Source organism: Coregonus clupeaformis, unplaced genomic scaffold, assembly GCF_020615455.1.
Source record: "Coregonus clupeaformis isolate EN_2021a unplaced genomic scaffold, ASM2061545v1 scaf1015, whole genome shotgun sequence".
In the NCBI taxonomy this organism is placed as follows: domain Eukaryota; kingdom Metazoa; phylum Chordata; class Actinopteri; order Salmoniformes; family Salmonidae; genus Coregonus; species Coregonus clupeaformis.
The window spans coordinates 140,999-162,485 of record NW_025534469.1 but is presented as its reverse complement, the minus strand read 5'-3'; the positions used below and the strand labels follow the sequence as shown (position 1 = coordinate 162,485).

General features: G+C 46.3%; 1 protein-coding gene across 1 annotated transcript in view; it reads left to right on the top strand.

The window, feature by feature from the left end:
• LOC121548261 (furin-1-like) overlaps positions 1–21,487 on the top strand; it is a 90,374-nt gene that overhangs the window by 31,010 nt on the left and 37,877 nt on the right. The window contains exon 3 of the mRNA XM_041859674.2: positions 20,310–20,408. Coding sequence (XP_041715608.2) covers positions 20,310–20,408 — 99 coding nt within the window. The remainder of the gene's footprint in view (positions 1–20,309; positions 20,409–21,487) is intronic.

The window sequence follows — 21,487 nt, the reverse complement described above, 5'->3', positions numbered from 1 at the left end:
AGTGGACGGGGGGTTGCTGGTTGGTGCTCCATTTCATGTTGACTCTGTTCACCTGCAGTCAGAGGGCCACCTGTAACTGAGACTGTAGAAAGACTAATGAAGATGTGGAGAGATGGAGAAAAGGAAGGGTGCTGATGAGAGAGACTGAGGAAAGGACAGATTCTGTAAGACACTGCATACCTGTATATGCATTGGGCCCGTTAACAATCGGCGTTGCTCAATGAAGCATCAGTGTATCATCTCTCAGCATATACACTATACACATATAGGGTCACATTCAGTCTGGGTCTGCATTGGCATCCATCACTTATTTTGAGCTCATTAGAGACTCGCTGGAGGAGAGAGGTAGAGAGCCTGTGAGACTCGGCCGGGTCTAACTCTGTTTCTCACTCAGGACAAAGCTGCTTTTAAACTGCTTTTAATTCCCAGAGTGGGTGTGACACTTCTGGAAAGCGCTCTGGAAAGTCTATTATAGCTGGTCCAGGACAGGGGGACCAGTTTTAGCTCCCCAGAGTAGGAGCAGTGACAGAGGTAACCTACCCCTCTGAGGGGATGGTGACGGGACCACTACTTTAGAGAGAACTGTTAGAGGCTGTTAAGTCTCTTCCCCCCTCAGAGGGCCCAGTGGTGCTTCCATGTTGCTGTTCTGGTCTGTTCTGTATATCCTCCTGCTCTACTCTTACAAAGTGCCTAGGAGTGGAGAGGAGAGCAGAGAGCTATAAATAGATCCAGGAGTTGATCTCATTAGCCTCTGGTCTCCCCGGCCTATCATGATGACTGAACCCACCTGAGAGTTGGCCCGCTCGGCTCTGTGTCGTGTGATAGGAGAGGAAATTAAGTGCACCGCCGGGGAAGGAATGGGATCTATGAATAATGAACGAGTTCATCAGGATGGCTTTAATGGCTTCTGGTCTGAGAGGTACAGGACAGTCGCCATGGACATAGTGACCAGAACCCTTCTACTCCTTCTATCCACACACAGTGCAGAACTCACTGTAGGGGCCTTACTTGCCGGTACCACTGTCAGCATTGTAGCCTTTTCTTACATTTACATTTACATTTTAGTCATTTAGCAGACGCTCTTATCCAGAAGCGACTTACAGGAGCAATTAGGGTTAAGTGCCTTGCTCAAGGGCACATTTACGTCATTTAGCAGACGCTCTAGTCCAGAGCGACTCACAAATTGATGCATTCACCCTATAGCCAGTGGGATAACCACTTTACAATTTTTTTTTGTTTTCCTGGGGGGTGTGAAGGATTACTTTATCCTATCCCAGGTATTCCTTAAAGAGGTGGGGTTTCAAAATGTCTCCGGAAGGTGGTGAGCTGACTCCGCTGTGGGGTGGGGGGGGTAGAAGGATTACTTTATCCTATCCCAGGTATTCCTTAAAGAGGTGGGGTTTCAAATGTCTCCGGAAGGTGGTGAGTGACTCCGCTGTGGGGTGGGGGGGTAGAAGGATTACTTTATCCTATCCCAGGTATTCCTTAAAGGGGTGGGGTTTCAAATGTCTCCGGAAGGTGGTGGTGAGCGACTCCGCTGTGTGTGAGGGGGTAGAAGGATTACTTTATCCTATCCCAGGTATTCCTTAAAGAGGTGGGGTTTCAAATGTCTCCGGAAGGTGGTGAGTGACTCCGCTGTGGGGGGGTAGAAGGATTACTTTATCCTATCCCAGGTATTCCTTAAAGAGGTGGGGTTTCAAATGTCTCCGGAAGGTGGTGAGCGACTCCGCTGTGTGTGTGGGAGGGGGGGTAGAAGGATTGCTTTATCCTATCCCAGGTATTCCTTAAAGGGTGGGGTTTCAAATGTCTCCGGAAGGTGGTGAGTGACTCCGCTGTCCTGGCGTCGTGAGGAGCTTGTTCCACCATTGGGGTGCCAGAGCAGCGAACAGTTTTGACTGGGCTGAGCGGGAACTATGCTTCCCGCGAGAGGAAGGGGAGCCAGCAGGCCAGAGGTGGATGAACGCAATGCCCTCGTTTGGGTGTAGGGACTGATCAAAGCCCGAAGGTACAGAGGTGCCAGTTCCCCTCGCTGCTCCAAAGGCAAGCACCATGGTCTTGTAACGGATGCGAGCTTCAACTGGAAGCCAGTGGAGTGTGCGGAGGAGGGGGGTGACGTGAGAGAACTTGGGAAGGTTGAACACCAGACGGGCTGCGGCATTCTGGATGAGTTGTAGGGGTTTAATGGCACATGCAGGGAGGCCAGCCAACAGCGAGTTGCAGTAATCCAGACGGGAGATGACAAGTGCCTGGATTAGGACCTGTGCCGCTTCCTGTGTAAGGCAGGGTCGTACTCTCCGAATGTTGTAGAGCAGGAACCTGCAGGAGCGGGTCACCGCCTTTGATGTTAGCGGAGAACGACAGGGTGTTGTCCAGGGTCACGCCAAGGCTCTTCGCACTCTGGGAGGAGGACACAACGGAGTTGTCAACCGTGATGGCGAGATCATGGAACGGGCAGTCCTTCCCCGGGAGGAAGAGCAGCTCCGTCTTGCCAGGGTTCAGCTTGAGGTGGTGATCCGTCATCCATACTGATATGTCTGCCAGACATGCAGAGATGCGATTCGCCACCTGGTTATCAGAAGGGGGAAAGGAGAAGATTAGTTGTGTATCGTCAGCGTAGCAATGATAGGAGAGGCCGTGTGAGGATATGACAGAGCCAAGTGACTTGGTGTATGGGAGAAAAGGAGAGGGCCTAGAACTGAGCCCTGGGGGACACCAGTGGTGAGAGCACGTGGTGCGGAGACAGCTTCTCGCCACGCCACTTGGTAGGAGCGACCGGTCAGGTAGGACGCAATCCAGGGTGAGCCGCGCCGGAGATGCCCAGCTCGGAGAGGGTGGAGAGGAGGATCTGATGGTTCACAGTATCAAAGGCAGCAGACAGGTCTAGAAGGACAAGAGCAGAGGAGAGAGAGTTAGCTTTAGCAGTGCGGAGAGTCTCCGTGACACAGAGAAGAGCAGTCTCAGTTGAATGACCAGTCCTGAAACCTGATTGGTTTGGATCAAGAAGGTCATTCTGAGAGAGAGATAGCAAGAGAGTTGGCTAAAGCGGCACGTGCTGCCGAGAGAGGGAGAGAAAAGAAGTCAAAGCATAGGGTAGGGCAGTGTGAGCAGGGACCAGCAGTGTCATTAGACTTAACAAACGAGGATCGGATGTCGTCAACCTTCTTTTCAAAGTGGTTGACGAAGTCATCCACAGAGAGAGAGGGGGGGGAAATGTGGCAAAGGGTTAGAGGCAGATGCTTGGAATTTAGAGTGGTAGAAGGTGGCCTTAGCAGCAGAAACAGATGAAGAAAATGTAGAGAGGAGGGGAGTGAAAAGATGCCAGGTCGGCAGGGAGTTTAGTTTTCTTCCATTTCCGCTCCGCTGCCCGGAGCTCAGTTCTGTGAGCTCGCAATGAGTCATCAAGCCACGGAGCTGGAGGGGAGACCGAGCCGGCCGGGAGGATAGGGGACACAGAGAGTCAAAGGATGCAGAAAGGGAGGAGAGGAGGGTTGAGGAGGCAGAATCAGGAGATTGGAGGGAGAAGGATTGAGCAGAGGGAAGAGATGATAGGATGGAAGAGGAGAGAGTAGTGGGAGAGAGAGCGAAGGTTGCGGCGGCGCATTACCATCTGTGTAGAGGGGCAGAGTGAGTAGTGTGGGAGGAGAGCGAGAGAGAAAAGGAAACAAAGTAGTGGTCGGAGACATGGAGGGGAGTTGCAGTGAGATTAGTAGAGGAGCAGCATCTAGTGAAGATGAGGTCAAGCGTATTGCCTGCCTTGTGAGTAGGGGGACGGTGAGAGGGTGAGGTCAAAAGAGGAGAGGATGGAAAGAAGGAGGCAGAGAGAAATGAGTCAAATGTGGACATAGGGAGGTTGAAATCCCCCAAAACTGTGAGGGTGAGCCATCCTCAGGAAAGGAACTTATCAAGGCGTCAAGCTCATTGATGAACTCTCCAAGGGAACCTGGAGCGATAGATGACAAGGATATTAAGCTTAAATGGGCTAGTGACTGTGACAGCATGGAATTCAAATGAGGAGATAGACAGATGGGTTAGGGGAAAAATTGAGAATGTCCACTTGGGAGAGATGAGGATTCCTGTACCACCACCCCTCTGAACAGATGCTCTCGGGGTATGCGAGAACACATGGTCAGACGAGGAGAGAGCAGTAGGAGTAGCAGTGTTTTCAGTGGTGATCCATGTTTCCGTCAGCGCCAGGGAAGTCGAGGGACTGGAGGTTGGCATAGGCTGGGATGAAGTCAGCTTTGTTGGCAGCAGAACGGCAATTCCAGAGGCTGCCTGCGACCTGGAACTCCAGGTGTGGGGTGCGTGCAGGGACCACCAGGTTAGAGAGGCAGCACCACGCGGTGTGGTGCGTTTGTGTAGCCTGTGCAGAGAGGAGAGAACAGGGTTAGGCAGAGGCATAGTTGACAGGCTGTAGCAAATGGCCACAAAATGCAGAGGAGATCGGAATGAAATGAGCTAAGCATCTGGGAGAGGAGAGAGCAGGGCCTCCCTCACCAAAAACTTCTACCTCAGAAACTAAAATTGTTTCACTGAACCACCCGAACAAAAACTCTCCCAACTTCCACCTTTAGAAATCAGAATTGTTGTGAACCACAGCGGTTCAATGTTTAAAGGAATAGACTCAACCCACTTTATTCAGCTAGCTAACTATGACACCATAGCTAACTAGCATGCTAGCATCCAATAACAATAACACGACCAGCTAACTGTACTGTAGTAGCCAAACACAACACACCCGTCCCAGCCAGCCAACGTCCAATCATCGCTGCATACTAATCAGTTTAGCACCAACACTTGGTCACAACAAACCACCAATAGTGTGTTAACTAGCTAACTAGCATGCTAGCATCCAGTAACACACAGTTTAGCACCAACACTTGGTCATAACAAACCACCAATAGTGTGATAACACACTAAACAGATCATTCGTGTCTGTGTCAAGTTCCTTTCATGACGCAGCAATGATTAAACGTTGGCTAGCCAGGACAAGTACACTGCATTTAGCCACTACAGCACAGTTAGCTGGTCGCGTTGGGTAGCTAGCAATGGCCACTGTGTTGACTTTGTTTGAAGAACGGCTAGCTAGCTAGCTTCGTGCTACACCCGGCACACAATGGCTACTGTGTTGACTCTGACTCTTCTTCAAAGCATCAGACTCGCTCAGTAAAAAATAGTCTAAAAAAATAAAAATAAATGTGGCATGTCTAGCCCAGGACATTGCCCTCTTGTGTGCAATAACGTTAACGTAAAAAAAAAATGTTTTTATGTTGAACGCTCCAGGCCACAATGACAAATGACAAGTGATCAAACTGTGACACTGTTAGTGTATTTTAAAACAGACTCTGGTTCCGCTGGCATTGCTGTGACTCACTCCTGCATTAATAGTATCCCTCATGTTTATTCATCAACACACATTCATTCTGTTGAACCCAGAAGCATGTATAGCGTTACACTGTGTGTGTGTGTGTGTGTGCGCGCTGTCCCAGGCGGTACTCTCTTCATGCATGTCTACACACACAATGCCATTTGTACCAGCGCTATAATTTCACTGTTGCTGTGGGACGTGGCGGGCTGCTCCATGGTAATGCAGAGAGGGAGAGGAGCGTCAGCCTCAGCTTCATCTCAGATTAGATTTAGCGCTGCCTCACAGAGACCTGAGCAATCATCCAGCCTGCCCTGCCACTGATAGGGCCAGCTCCCTGGTGTCAGAGCCTGATGTCCTCTCTCTACCTCTCTCTCTCTACCTCTCTCTCTTCCACTCTCTCTCTGAGCAGGGTAACGTGTGACTGGCTCAGGTTTAATGTAATAGAATTCCAGACCTGTCAAAGTTCGAGCTTGTCCACCAGGCTGCATGAGAACATACACATTTGAATAGATTATCTCTGCACAGGGTGGATATGATGGCAATGAGGGTGACCTTTCATGTCCACAAGAATGCGCAAGTGTTGCAGAGCTAGACTGACTTGCAAAAGACAGATTTGTAAGGCAGCCAGAGTGGTGGGTAGGTCTGGGAATTGCCTCACGGTACAATATTATCACGATACTTACTCAAATCAAATGTTATTTGTCACATGCGCCGAATACAACAGGTGTAGACCTTACAGTGAAATGCTTACTACAAGCCCTTAACCAACAATGCAGTTTAAGAAAGAATACCAAAATAAATCACAAATAAATACAATATAAAATAATGCAAAATAAAAGTAACAAATAATTAAAGAGCAGCAGTAAAATAACAATAGCGAGGCTGTATACAGGTGGTACTGGTACAGAGTCAATGTGCGGGGGCACCGGTTAGTTGAGGTAATTGGGGGTAATATGTACTGTACATGTAGGTAGAGTTATTAAAGTGACTATGCATAGATAATAAACAGAGTAGCAGCAGCGTAAAAGAGGGGTGGGGGGGCAATGCAAATAGTCTGGGTAGCCATTTGATTAGATGTTCAGGAGTCTTACGGCTTGGGGGTAGAAGCTGTTTAGAAGCCTCTTGGATTTGCTGTAGGTGCCGATACGATATGTATTGTGATTTTCTTGATTAATATGTATTGCGATTCGATGTTATTGCGATTTGATGTTCCAAACATATTGCTCACTATATGTCTGCTGCAGAGAGACGAGAGAGCATGAGAAAATTTAGATGAGAGAGCATGAGAAAATTTGTTTTGATTAGTCATGAAAATAAAAGTGCTGAAAACATGTTGGCTCACTATTTAAAAAGATGGAGAATAGGATAAAAAATACTGTAGTTTTGGCGCCGGTACAGCCGACCAGCGCTAGCTAATGCTACCTACCTACCGAGTTAAAGTATCGATGTAATATCGTTCAAAATAATATTGCAATATGTAACTGTATGGATTTTCCCCCCATTACTAGTGGTGGGTGACTTGACTTGATATGGTTGCGACTGAGTGAGGAAGTATTTTTGCGTTAGATGTGTGGCTGTGATTATATAAAGGACTCTTCGGACCGACTTCTTTAGATTTTATGCACCATGCTTGTTATGTCGAAGGCCCTTTGAAAGTCCTTACTTCAGGCATTCCTTTCCTCTTTTTTGATTTTAATGAAAAACATGTGCAAATCTCAGACAGAATGGCACAGCAAGAGCAAGATAAAAGTCTGCTCCCCTTCAGATTCTGCTGTTATGAAGCTCCAGTCTCTCGTAAAGTAGGCCAATGGCGTGGTGGGGAGTGTTTGTGTAATGGGGGGTGGTAGTCTTTGTAGGGTAAGATTATGGGATATTCGTACTGTAGGCCAGCGGAGGGTAGGTAGTCTGTGTAGGATTTAGATTCTATTGAGATAATTTCGTATACATTTTGTAAACTGTAGTCACTCAGGTTGCGCTGGGCAAAGTAGAGCTGTTTAGCAGACCCATTCTGAGCCTGTGAGGCCACATGAAATGAACCCTGCCCCCCTCCCATCTCCAGCTGAAACTCAGAAGGGGTTGTTAGTGACTAAGTCTAGTCCACATATGAACATTCCGTACAGGCTCTTATTATATTACCTGCCCATTGTTTCAGTCACCACCGCTGGCCTGGGTAGAGCTGATCCCCATTGAAGGAGCTGTGTGCTGGGATCTGTCTGCCAGGTGTGCTGGTGTGTTTGTGTGGAGTGGTGGTGGTGCTGGTGTAATCTCTCGTGGACAGATTCTCATGGACAGAGGGTTTTCATTGTTGATCATTTGGACGAATCAGGATTGGGTGAAGGCGGTGCTTAAACTGGTGCATTGATTTTCAAGCCTGTGTTCGGATGATAAACGGTTTCCACTAGATTCCACAGCCACAAAGTCAAGAATTCATCAAAACAACTATTTGCTTTTTGGCCATTATAAACACAGATGAAATTAGTGGAAGGGAGGGTTTTGGCAGAGAGTTTCCGTTTGCGAGGGAGGAGACTTCGCTGCCTTCCTTTGCACAAAGGTAATCACAATTGTTAACGGTATTCCCCCACCCCAGAAGTAAAACAGGAAATAACAAACTTTCACAATATAATCTGACATCTGGGTAACCGAGATTAGTGCTGGTGTGGTAGTGTGGCGTGGTGAGGTGGTTGTGTGTGTATAGTGGTCCAGCACTTCTCAATGGAGCTGGTTTAGTTGGTGTTATGTCTCCTTTGGCCCCATGTGTAGGTGTTTGCGTGGGTGGTAATGTTTGTTTACTGAGTGAGTCTGATCAGTTGGGTGGTAGTGTTTTGGATTGAGTGGGGTTAATGGTGTGCGTGTGCACAGAGGGCAGTGGTGTCCTTTACCGCAGCATGTTAACCCGCTGTTGCACAGTCCCAGTTAAAGGGGCGTCTCGGCAGAAGTGACCTCTTTTCCTACTGCCTAGAGTGAATATTAGCCTTCCTCTGGCCACCATGCTCCATCTTCATGTCTCTTCTCCTGTCTGAAACACTTTATCCTCATTGGGTTCACAAGCTGGTTGGAGCATAACATCTGTCCTGTTTGATTATGTTATTATAATGCACCACACACAGACACACACTCCCATCTTACATTTACATTTACATTTTAGTCATTTAGCAGACGCTCTTATCCAGAGCGACTTACAGGAGCAATTAGGGTTAAGTGCCTTGCTTAAGGGCACATCGACAGATTTTTCACCTAGTCGGCTCAGGGATTAGAACCAGCGACCTTTCGGTTACTGGCACAACGCTCTTACCCACTAAGCTACCTGCCGCCCTAACATTTTATGTTCCCTATTTGGAGAAAGTCTTTTTTAGTGTGTATTCTTCTTAGAGCTTCTCACTACTGCATGGACATCGTAAAGTTCAGAACCTCAGATAACAGAACCTCAGATAACAGAACCTCAGATAACAGAACCTCAGATAACAGAACCTCAGATAACAGAACCTCAGATAACAGAACCTCAGGTGCAGGCTCCAGTTGCAAGAGGAGTGTAATTAGTTTTCATGCTTGAAAAGCCAGTGCACTGAATGTTTATTTTTCAGATGTTGCAAAGATGGTTCGCCGTCAAGCTGTGACATGAAAGTCATGATTTGATTTTGGAGCTGTAGGAATAGTGATTCTATTCTTTTTCTTATCAACAAGCACATTAAAAACAAAGGAAGGGAAACCAAGCCATGTTTCCTAGTTATTTACTTGGAGGAAAGATTGAATTCATAGTAGCAGCATGGAGCCATATATGTCTGTCTTTTCTGTCCGTCTGGCTTTGAAGCTGAATTTCATTTTTTTCTTTAATTATTTCATCTCTCAACCCCTTCACACACAAGTGTACACACACATACGTACATTTGCGGTCTATTATTTAAACATTGCACCTCAGGACTCGACGGCTGAAATTGCATGTTAATTTTGAACAGCAATAACTTTCCAATCTCTGCCTCTGTTCCCAAGGCAAACGATGGTCCGGCGTTTCTATAACGTTTGTCTTGCTTAAATGGGTCCTGGGGAGTGTGACTTAATTAAAAGCTTAAATGATATTCCCTCCTAGTGAGCACTAGGATTAGTTTGTCCTGTGGCTACTGAGCTACACTCCACCAGCTTTTCTCCACTGTGATTTGAAGTGGTTAACAGGGACTTTTGCACGTTTTGTGCAAGCTCCATTGAATTGTGACCTCCATCTAACCATTTCAACTGTCAATAAGATGGAAAGAGGACAGTGTGTGCCTTTTTTAAAGGGCTTTTTAGATTTAATTAAGTTTTTGATTGAGGCCATTGATGATGTGTGGCTTTATAAAACTGTCTTACATCCTCTCTGATTCACCTTTAAAATCAATCTATTTCACTCCATCTGGCTATTTATCCAGTGGATTATTTGTTGAAGGTGTAGCATGAACCTCCAAGGACAGTGCTTCAGTGTGCCAAAACATCTCAATACCATTACATTTCAGACTTGCACGGAATTGTTAATGCTCGATACAACAGTCAACTGGTTAAATCTGGTCGAGACAACTTTTGTTGGATACACAGGTGTGTTTAACTCACTATGCTGGCCTAACATTAAATGGAAATATTTAGTGTGTCTTCTACCAATTCTCCATTAGGGTATGCAGGCTGTATATCAATATATTGATGTACAACATCAGCAAATTTAAACAAGTTTTGTTACAGACCTATTCACCGTGAAGCCTGCTGAAAGGAAGTGTTGATTAGAGTACTTAGCTCTTTGAAATAGACTGGACCTTCTCTCCTAAAGTACAGATGGTCACATTAATCTGTGATGCGTTGCTTGGTCATGGAATATTCTAAACACGGTCTTGTTTAAACTTTAATTTACAATCCAAAATGGGTAAATATTTCCCTTGCATTACAACTGTCACCTCTATAGAATTTCGAGTAATCTCACACAGTTCTTAATGGTCTTGGACTGTTCGTTCAGTGTTTGTGCGAGGCCAGCTGTTTGAGCCCTCTGTCAATGGACCAATCAACTTTAACCTCTGTCCTTTACTCACCCCCTACCTGTAATGCCCCTGAAAACACTATGCAATTCAACACTGGAGGAGGATGTATTGGGTCAGTGTCAGTGATTTAAAACTTGTGTTGAGCCGAGGGGAAACTATACATAAAGGCAACTTATCACTTGACTGGCCACAGTGTTCCAAAGCACAACACTGGTGATGTAGAGGAGTACCATCTGCTGAGTTGTCAGATGCTCAGCCATATTGATCTGGCTGTAATTGATTATGATAGTCTGAAGATAAGGCTTCTGTTAAACTGTGGCTAGGCTTTTGCAGGGCCCTGTAATTGCATATGCACGCTGTCCCTGTGCTTATCTCCCTGCTCTCTCCCAGCACCATGCATCACCGTCAGCTGAAATGCCTCGGCAGCACGCCAAGTTATGCCTCCAAGGACACTCCTCATCAACACCAGAGACTGACAGCCCCTGCAGCAGTTGTGCTACAACACTGTAAACCTTTTACACACCGATCCACTCCGTAAACTACCCTGGTGCTGCTGCTCCTGCTGCTGGGGGCAAAGGGATGTCCTGTCCTCCGCTTAAACTTAAATAAACCCCACGGGTTTGGCCACACGGCATGCATACAGGTTGTGTGTGTGCCTGTGTGTGTGTGCCTTCTTTACCGTAAGTGGGTGGGCTCCCACCCTCATCGCCAAACCATTGACCACCACTAATCGCAACACATCGGAACACTTATGGTTTACCCTAACCGTACCCACAACAGTTTCTAAATGCTTTGGCCAGAGTTCAGTTTTTGTTTCGTTGCTGCCGTTATTGTCATTAAAATGCCAACATTTATCACCCGAGTCTTATCTAAATCAGTTGTTCTTGTCAGCGCTATTAAATCCATTACTGTAAACTGTTTTCAGAACAATACAGGCAGGCAGTTTACTGTGCTGTGAGAGTGATAAGCTCTGTCAGACAGTGCAGAGAGAGGAATTTGGGATCTTGTCCAGAATGGGCTGGTATGTGGATAAATGAGTGTGCTGTAGAGGGCCATACAAGGTTTCATAAACACATAGTTTATCTGGCAGGCAGGCGGGCGGCTGCAGTAGTTTGGTGCTGCCTGGCCTCTCTCCAGGTGCTGCCGGAGTGAAGGAGAAGATCTGTCAAAGTTGTAAGAAGAACAGAATGCATATCCGCTCACTGTGTATGGCTTCCAAATCATTATTTTATTTATTGCTAGCGTTATCTCCGGTAATACATTAGTGTTTTGACTGACATGCTCATCTAAATTAAAGTTTGCCTGTCTGGGCCATGGTGAATGGAGGGAGGTAGGTATTTATTTGTATAATATGGAATACATTTAATCTTGGTTAGATTTGGTTGTTTGTGTTAATCTGAGAGGCGTATGATCTGGAGTTTGGGGTGCTCTAATCCGGAACCAAAGACAGACCCACGTTAACAACCCTCTTGAGCAGACTGGAAGGAGAGCGTAAGAAGGAAAGACGTGCGGATGGTGGAAGATTGGAGGATGAGAGAGAGAGAGATGGCTCCGGAAAGAGATAATGGGAAAGAGGAACCAACAAGGAGGAGGAGGAGGAGGAGGAGGAGGAGAAGGTGTATTATTCTGAATGGCAGAACAGACCCATCTGCTGTGGCTTGGCCCAGCCCGCCTGACCATTATTAAGGGAAACTGCCCGTTAGCGCCAGCTGCCAGCCCAGTGCAGCGTGGCCTGGCTCTCTCTCTCTGCCCCCTCCACCACCTCCCTCAGCCCCGGCCCTCAGAGCAGCAGCTGAGACAGGGTGCGGCTCCCAAGGCATTCTCTAAACCTGGAGGAGGTGTTTATATTCCAACGCAGAATGTAAATAAGGTGGGAAATCATTTCTGGGAGATTTTATTTTACTTGCCCCTCTACTGGTAAGTATGTATTTCAGTGTTAGTTTAAGTTTATTATAATATCATCTTAAATCTTGGTGGTTTCTAGAAATAATGGCCATTGGCTGACCTCGGTACTCATCGAGTGATTCAATTGTGCTTCACTTGGGAAATTAATGTAAAAAATGGAGTGTGTGAATCACTTTAGAAGTGTTGAGTCAAACACATTGTTCCAGATCCATACCAGTCTTTACTCATTCCACATCAGCAGCTCTATAGCCATTGGAGCAGCTCTAACCACCAGAGGTATTCCCTTTCAGAGCTCATAAAGCCTTCTGGAATAGAGAACCTTTCACTTCACTTTGTTCCCATTATGCCCGCCTCTCCAATTTGTCTCCAGACATTTTTGTAACTCCTAATTGTGCCTACAGTCTGTGAAGATGCCACACCTTGTGATAAGTGCATTCCCACAAGGTAAACTTGGCAGGGCTCGAGTAGAACAAACAAACAAGCAAACATGCAGTTATTTCGGAGCCTGTTGCTCTGCATCCCAATGTGGCTGATGGATTAGCGCTCCATTCCATTAATGGGCTGAGAGGAGTGCCAGAAGTCCCATTCTGCTTTATCGGTGGCTCGCTGCTTCTCACATTGGTAATGGCGTCTGAGCCGGCTGTTTTCCACATTTTCCTTCCTTATCTAAACTTCATTGGTGTGCAACTCAAGTAAATAGCCTGTTTCCCCCACACTGACTAGTTAAAGTTTACCATGGGAACATGGACGACACATTAGATGGATGACAATAAGGCACTTATGTTTGGTTCACAAATGCATACACAGGGCTAAAATAAGCCAGGGGGCTAGGCTTTTAGCCGTGGTGGAATGGGTTTATGTTTGTGAGAGAGTATGTTTGTGTGTCTGAGTCCATCCGTTCGTAAGTTTGCGCATCTTTCCAAGAGTGTATGTGTGTTCTTGATTTGTATGTGCGTTTGCTCTGCTTGGCAGTCAGGTCTCTCTCCGAGAGCGGAGTCCTCTCTGACCTCTACTGAAGGGTCAGGGGTCGTCTTTGAGCTAATTGGGTTCACCTCGCTCTGGTCATGACATTCTGGTGTCGCACTGCTTTCAAATGTCAGCCTCCAGCCGTGTTCCATGCCAGCCAGGCCTGAGAGCAGTAGAGCATCAATGCCACAGCCCCTCTACCCATTCAACCATCTCTGCAGTAACACTTCAAATGCCAAGGACAGTCCATCCACACCCTTTGCCTAGTCCTGGTGGAGTGAAGAGCGGAAACATCTTTTGAGAACCATTCATGAATTCACCTTTGTATACAATGACCGTACATTTCTCACATCCCAATTAAAGTCAGCGGTGAGTGTTATAGAATTAGAAGGACATTGTCATTGCGGTTTTTAAGCTCTGCAGTGAAGAAGTTGTATTGTTAAGGCCGATCGTCCTTTCTCCCTTCAGTGAACTCACTTCTGATGTAGCGGTGGAGGGAGCTGGGGTCTTTCTGAATGGTGGATGATCTGGAAAGGGCAGTAACATTCCACTGCGTCAGTAGCTCTGTGATGTAGTCCTCTAGGACTGTGTGGCGTGATAAAGGGTGTTTGAGGGTAATCACAGACCGGCCATAGCATACGGCAGCAGTCGGTCAGACACTACGCATGGCAGAAGCCTAAAACCCTTAATTGATTCCATGGTCATGTTTTGAGTTAATGTTTACTTGATGGCGTGCTGCTGTGCGCTTGGCTTCCAAAACATTCCACACTCTTCCAACTCTCGCCTAGAGCAGTGAGGTTTGGCACGAACCGTCAAGACTTCAACCACAACCCATTATCTGATTTTATCAGTGTCAAACTCTCAAGCTTAAACCATTTCTCAGACCTCTATTGAATTCTAAGGCCGCAGCGTTGGAGAATTCTTAACCTTAATTTCCAGGCTAATGAAGCACTGTAAAGCGGATGGGCGGTCTTAAGCAGCAATCACTTTGGCTGATCAATCCTGGCTGCTTTGTTTCACGCATCCCTTTTACTTGGTGTTGATGTGATTGAGAGCTGCCTTAATGGACCCTGCCGTATCAACATATCTCCCCCCTCCACCTCCCTCCAAAGTCTTTGATCGATGCCCACCCTCTCAGGCTGTTATCTAAGCTCACACACAATGGGGCCCTCAGCGCTCCAGGTCTTCTTCCCTTCTTTCTTTCACTTCCTCTCTCCCTATCTCTTCCCTCTCCATCTCTGGACGGGACAATGGGCTCTGTGGAGCCGCTCATGCTGTTGTGATGATGTCAACATTTTATTCCATTTTCATCCAGCTCTCTCATGGGTTCGCGCTCTGTTCTTATTGACGCACATACACACACACACGCACACACACACACACACACACACACACACACACACACACACACACACACACACACACACACACACACACACACTCTTCCCCTCTCCACATCCTTTTGTTGGTGTTTGTGGTGGTGGGTCGGGCTCTGGGAGGCATCTCATTGTAAATCGTGTAATCTGCTCTTTCTGGGTTATTGCATCTCTATTTTCCGCTGGCTGTGTTCTGAGAGGGGGGATATTTGTGTTGACCTGCTTGGAGCCAGCCTGTTTGCTGTGATTTAAATGGGAGCAGGAGAGTCTGAACCCCCCCAGAGTGGAGGAATGCTGTTCTATTTCCCCTCTCCACTGCAGCGTCTCAACTGTACTGTACTGACACTGCCAGCCTGGACAAAACAGCACAGTCACTATGTGGCCTGAAATACCCCTGCCTAAATAAGGCCATACTGTAGCTGGGTCACACTAGGCCTATTTATTCAGAATAGTCCTTCCTAGCCTATGTCCCATAGTACAATATGTGACAGACATATTGTACTATTTATTTTTATTTTTACCAAGATTCAGTCTGAAGTCATTCTTTGGTTTTCTAAAGCAGTGCCCTCATTTGGTGTAGACATGTTATGATCCACCTACAGTACTGTGTTAATGCTGTAGACATGACACGTCTAACTGGCAGGCTTTAGTTAGCTACAGTGATTTATACACTTCCGTTCTCTCTAATTAAATCATTAATTGGCCATTCAGAACCCATCAGACTGCCATTAGGTTGAGCTCTGCTCCTTCTCAAGGTCTGGGTGGGCGGTTCAGCACTCTCAACTACGCTCTATCGCTGAACATTAAACCTTTTTAATTTTATATTGCTGAGGGCCTCTTGTTTAGTCTTTCTGGTCCGGTCTGACAGTGCTCGAACTTCACACTTCCTGGCTCTGTGCTCTGTCATTCTTAGCGGGGGAGGGAGGGATTGATGCCCAGCCACACTGCCAGACTACCGTCTGCCGTCACAGAGTGCTCTGTCACTAGGAAAGGTGCAGGGGGCATACGGCAGGTTGACTCATCAACACTGTGTGTGTGTGTACACATTTCTTTACATAGTTGAATGTGCTGACAACAAAATCACACAAAAATTATCAATGGAAATCAAATTTATCAACCCATGGAGGTCTGGATTTGGAGTCACCCTCAAAATTAAAGTGGAAAACCACACTACAGGCTGATCCAACTTTGATGTAATGTCCTTAAAACAAGTCAAAATGAGGCTCAGTAGTGTGTGTGGCCTCCACGTGCCTGTATGACCTCCCTACAACGCCTGGGCATGCTCCTGATGAGGTGGCGGATGGTCTCCTGAGGGATCTCCTCCCAGACCTGGACTAAAGCATCCGCCAACTCCTGGACAGTCTGTGGTGCAACGTGGTGTTGGTGGATGGAGCGAGACATGATGTCCCAGATGTGCTCAATTGGATTCAGGTCTGGGCAATGGGCGGGCCAGTCCATAGCATCAATGCCTTCCTCTTGCAGGAACTGCTGACACTCCAGCCACATGAGGTCTAGCATTTTCTTGCATTAGGAGGAACCCAGGGCCAACCGCATCAGCATATGGTCTCACAAGGGGTCTGAGGATCTCATCTCGGTACCTAATGGCAGTCAGGCTACTGCTCCTCCTGCTCATCCTTGCACAAAGGCGGAGGTAGCGGTCCTGCTGCTGGGTTGTTGCCCTCCTACGGCCTCCTCCACGTCTCCTGATGTACTGTCCTGTCTCCTGGTAGTGCCTCCATGCTCTGGACACTACGCTGACAGACACAGCAAACCTTCTTGCCACAGCTCGCATTGATGTGCCATCCTGGATGAGCTGCACTACCTGAGCCACTTGTGTGGGTTGTAGACTCCGTCTCATGCTACCACTAGAGTGAAAGCACCGCCAGCATTCAAAAGTGACCAAAACATCAGCCAGGAAGCATAGGAACTGAGAAGTGGTCTGTGGTCACCACTTGCAGAACCACTTCTTTATTGAGGGTGTCTTGCTAATTGCCTATAATTTCCACCTGTTGTCTATTCCATTTGCACAACAGCATGTGAAATTTATTGTCAATCAGTGTTGCTTCCTAAGTGGACAGTTTGATTTCACAGAAATGTGATTGACTTGGAGTTACATTGTGTTGTTTAAGTGTTCCCTTTATTTTTTTGAGCAGTGTATTTAGCCCAGGACTAGAGGTGTTACTGTGTGATATTAATAACCTCTGCACCCGCAATGACTGGACTGAGAGCAGAGGATTATGGGACAGACGTGGCCTCTGCCCTGTTTAACCAGGTCTCTGTGTGTCAGACACTTTCTCTTAAACACACGTACACTGCACAAACACTGTCCTAGCCGTCTTACTCAGTGAGGTCACGGCCAGGGCAGCAGCTGTGATCCTGCCGGTGACCTTGTTTCAACCAGGCCCTGTAGCGCCCCACTGCCCTCCGTCAGGTCGTTAGTGCAGCTCGTTCTCGATTAGTGTAGCTGTAATGCTGAGCTGTAATGCTGCGTTGTTAGGCCCTGCTGGAGTGCTTTCTCCTTGAGTTCTGTTCTGAACTAGTCCATGCACTTGTGGCAAGAAACGTGCCGCACTTCCTTTTTTGTCTGCGCTTTCTAGAGATGGTGTCAAGGCGGTTCAGTTAGTTTCCTACTGACACTGAGCTCTGAGAGCAGCTGAAGTGTGTGTGTTTGGTGGTACAGTAACTCAGACAGGGTGTGTTTACTGCAGTGCTGTCAACCCCCACCCCTGATGCTGGGTCAGACTCTCCAGGAACTCAGCTGTAACTCATGAAAATAGCTGTATAAACAGTGATAGAGGGATTACATGTGCTGTATTTACATGTAGCCTTCTATATATAAATACTGTTTGATGATGAATACTGATGATCAAATTCCTTGTGACTTAATGGAATCACAATGAGATTAATGGATTCTTATGTATATCCTCATGAATCCATAAGTCAGAATGAATTGGATGTTTCATCCTCCAAACATGTTTTTTGTTCCTTTTACACACGTTAAACTCATTCCACGGAGGGCAGAGTGTCTGCGGGTTTTCACTCCTCCCTTGTACTTGATTGATGAATTAAGGTCACTAATTAGTAAAGAACTCCCCTTACCTGGTTGTCTAGGTCTTAATTGGAAGGAAAAACCAAAAACCCGAAGATACTAGGCCCTCCATGGAATGAATTTGACACCCTGCTTTAACAGGACATGTTGTCTGGCTTCTGTCTTCACACCCCCTCATGTATAATACGGGCTGATTTACTTTTGTAAAATTATGTCTAAATATGTAAAATATCTCTTCAACATCAAATTTGCAACTTTTCTGTTTACACTAGCCTGGGATGTGGTGTGGCCAAAGCCACATTCCTGCTTCATGTGAGTGCAGCTATTGGCATAGTATATAAACAAACAAAACCAAAATTGCAATTCAAACTATACAGGAGCTTCTCATCTAAACCATATTGCACATAGTGTTGCACACTTGATTCAATGCAATGATTCACAAATGTGTGGATATTTTAAAAGCCTTTAATTTTCTATGACTAACGGAGCAAAAATGCTGTCTGCTGGTATAAAGGTAATTAAGGTAATTCTTGCAGGTGCATGTGGTGTGGGAGAGCCTTTGTCTTTACACTGTACCACTCAGAGGGGGGGATGTCTCCAACACCACCCCCGGAGCAGGGTTTCGCAGGGTTCCCATTAGGAGAATGTGGCGCCGGACATTTGAGAAATGTACCGGACCCATATGCTTTGTGTGCATAACCTGATTAGGGCGTCCACCCACGGTGCTCAGAATTACAGAAATTACATTTAGAATATGGTCATTCATATTAACAGAACATGCAAGTCGAGGATGGAAAGATGTGCTGTCCTTCTTACCAAATTCTGATGTGCACTTTGAACATGTTAGAATAACTGTCCACATTTACTTTTCCTCAGCCAACAAGACGAGTAACGAACAGATTTTCCACTCAAAGGCTATGTCTGTATGCTGTACGGGTGTGATAAATAAGATACATAACGAATAAAATGTACACGCACCAATTTAATTCCACTAAATTATGCAAAGTAACCTATAGACCGATAAACATGATAAGTCAAATGTATTTCCATGGACTGGTATTTCCACCAATGAATAGGCTAAAAATGATTATTTCGCAATGGGATTTTTTCTTCTTCTACCGGCGCCAATTTTATTTATCGGACAAAAGCCGTCTTTTACCGGCTAACGGAAACCCTGCCCCGGAGGTAGTGTGGGAGACACTACACAAGTATCTCTCCTGGACCTAGTTTGTATCGTCTAAATAGTGTAAAGAGGCCCTTAATCTATGATTTCCTACCCACTTCTCTCTAACAATGCAAATGGAATGCCTTATTTCCCTAACATGTAGTATTTGTATTTATTATGGATCCCCATTAGCCAAGGCAGCAGCTACTCTTCCTGGGGTCCAGCAACATTAAGGCAGTTATACATTTTAAAAACATTACAATACATTCATACCAGATTTCACAACACATTAAGTGTGTGTCCTCAGGCCTCTACTGTACTACCACATAGCTATAACACAACATCTATGTGTACGTGTGTATAGCACTAACTGTAAGTCGCTCTGGATAAGAGCGTCTGCTAAATGACTAAAATGTAAAATGTAAATGTAGTACTTATGTTATCGTGTGTTTGTATGCATGTGTCTGTTTGTTTCTTCACAGTCCCCGCTGTTCCATAAGGTGTATTTTTATCTGTTTTTTTAAATCTAATTTTACTGCTGGCATGAGTTACTTGATGTGGAATAGAGTTCCATGTAGCCATGGCACTATGTAGTACTGTGCGCCTCCCATAGTCTGTTCTGGACTTGGGGACTGTGAAGAGACCTCTGGTGGCATGTCTTGTGGGGTATGCATGGGTGTCCGAGCTGTGTGCCAGTAGTTCAACTTGTATTTGTGAGAGGTATTGACATGTTGAATGAACCGAGCTGTCTTTTTGAACTACTGGCACACAGCTCGGTTCATTCAACGTGTCAATACCTCTCACAAATACAAGTAGTGATGAAGTCAATCTCTCCTCCACTTTGAGCCATGAGAGATTGACATGCATGTTGTTAATGTTAGCTCTCCGTCTACATTTAAGGGCCAGCCGTGCTGCCCTGTTCTGAGCCAATTGTAATTTTCCTAAGTCCCTCTTTCTGGCATCTGACCACATGACTGAACAGTAGTCCAGGTGCGACAAACTAGGGCCTGTAGGACCTACCTTGTTGATAGTTCTGTTAAGAATGCAGAGCAGCGCTTTATTATAGACAGACTTCTCCCCATCCTAGCTACTGTTGTATCAATATGTTTTGACCATGACAGTTTACAATCCAGGGTTACTCCAAGCAATTTAGTCTCCTCAACTTGCTCAATTTCCACATTATTCATTACAAGATTTAGTTGAGGTGTAGTAAATGATTTGTCCCAAATACAATGCTTTTAGTTTTTGAAATATTTATGACAAACTTATTCCTTGCCACCCATTCTGAAACTAACTGCAGCTCTTTGTTAAGTGTTGCAGTCATATCAGTCGCTGTGGTAGCTAACGTGTATAGTGTTGAGTCATCCACATACATAGACACACTGGCTTTACTCAAAGCTAGTGGCATGTGATGCTGATACACTGATGCTGCATCAGCGACGTGTGTATGGCTGTGATTAATGACTGTGTTTGTGTCTGTCTGCAGGTATTTGGTGATATCTATCACTTCCGGCACCGTTCTGTGGAGAAGAGGTCTCTGTCGGATCACCGAGGGACGCACGTCCGTCTACAAAAAGAGCCTCAGGTAAGACACATTGGGAGGAGGGGTGAGTGTGAGGGTGGGTGTGTGTAGATGATGGTGGGTGGGTGAGTGTATCAAAGCGGATGAGGAGGTTGAGAGTGAGTGTGCAGCAAGAGAGGGTGGAGGGATGTGAGTGTAGGGGAGGATGGGTTATATCAATAACATGACTTCACCAGCCGCAACAGAGGGTGGGGGTTGGATTGGGCGTGTTGAAAGATGATTAATTAGTCTAGAGTCATACTGTAATGCACCTCCCATTAACAACACAGGCAGTGTGAGAGAGGTGATGGGAGGGGGGAGGGGGGCGTATGTGAAAGAGGTGGTTGAGAGCTAGGTTGGATGAGTTAACTTCTATTCCATAACATGACTAGAGGAGCCGCAGGTACTTCATCACCATCTGTGGAGCGGCCATTAGGCAGGCAGCGGGGGTAAGGGTCGACGCAGAGGGGACCACAGTGAGCTAACAACCACAGGGCAGAGTGCCAGAGACCTGAGCTCTCATTTATCACCCACTTTTAATGGATGTCTCTGACACCCTACAGCATCTGCCTTGTCTGTTTCCTTTCCTTAGGGCTGGGAGGTGAGAGCATCCTAAACATGCTACTCACATACACACATGTATACTGTGATAGGCTATACTGTGGTGTCTAATGACCCCATTCTCAAACCACCTCTGAATAGATTAGGTTTCCAGTTTGGTTTCTAATGCATGTCTTGTCTGATGATTTTTCTTCCACTCCTATTGTGTGTGTGTAGTGGGTGTTTGAGTGATGGGGCCCTGTTTAAAAGGTCTGTGATTTAGTGTCTGGGACTGTGTGTAGTTCACTCCTCTGTGGTCTCCTGGTCTCACATTTCCCTCTGTAGCTCTTTGGGCTCTGGCTGTGCTTCCATGGCTGTGAAAGGTGAGCGTTTGAACTGCGGCACAATGAATGTCCTGCCATCTGCAGCAGCCCCTCAGAACCGCTCCACTGTTTGTCACTCAGCGCAGCTCAGGTCCAGATGAGAAGATCAGAGAGAGGGCTTGTAACACAAACCCACAGACTAATGTCCAGGAAAAGCTAACATGCACACACATACGCTGA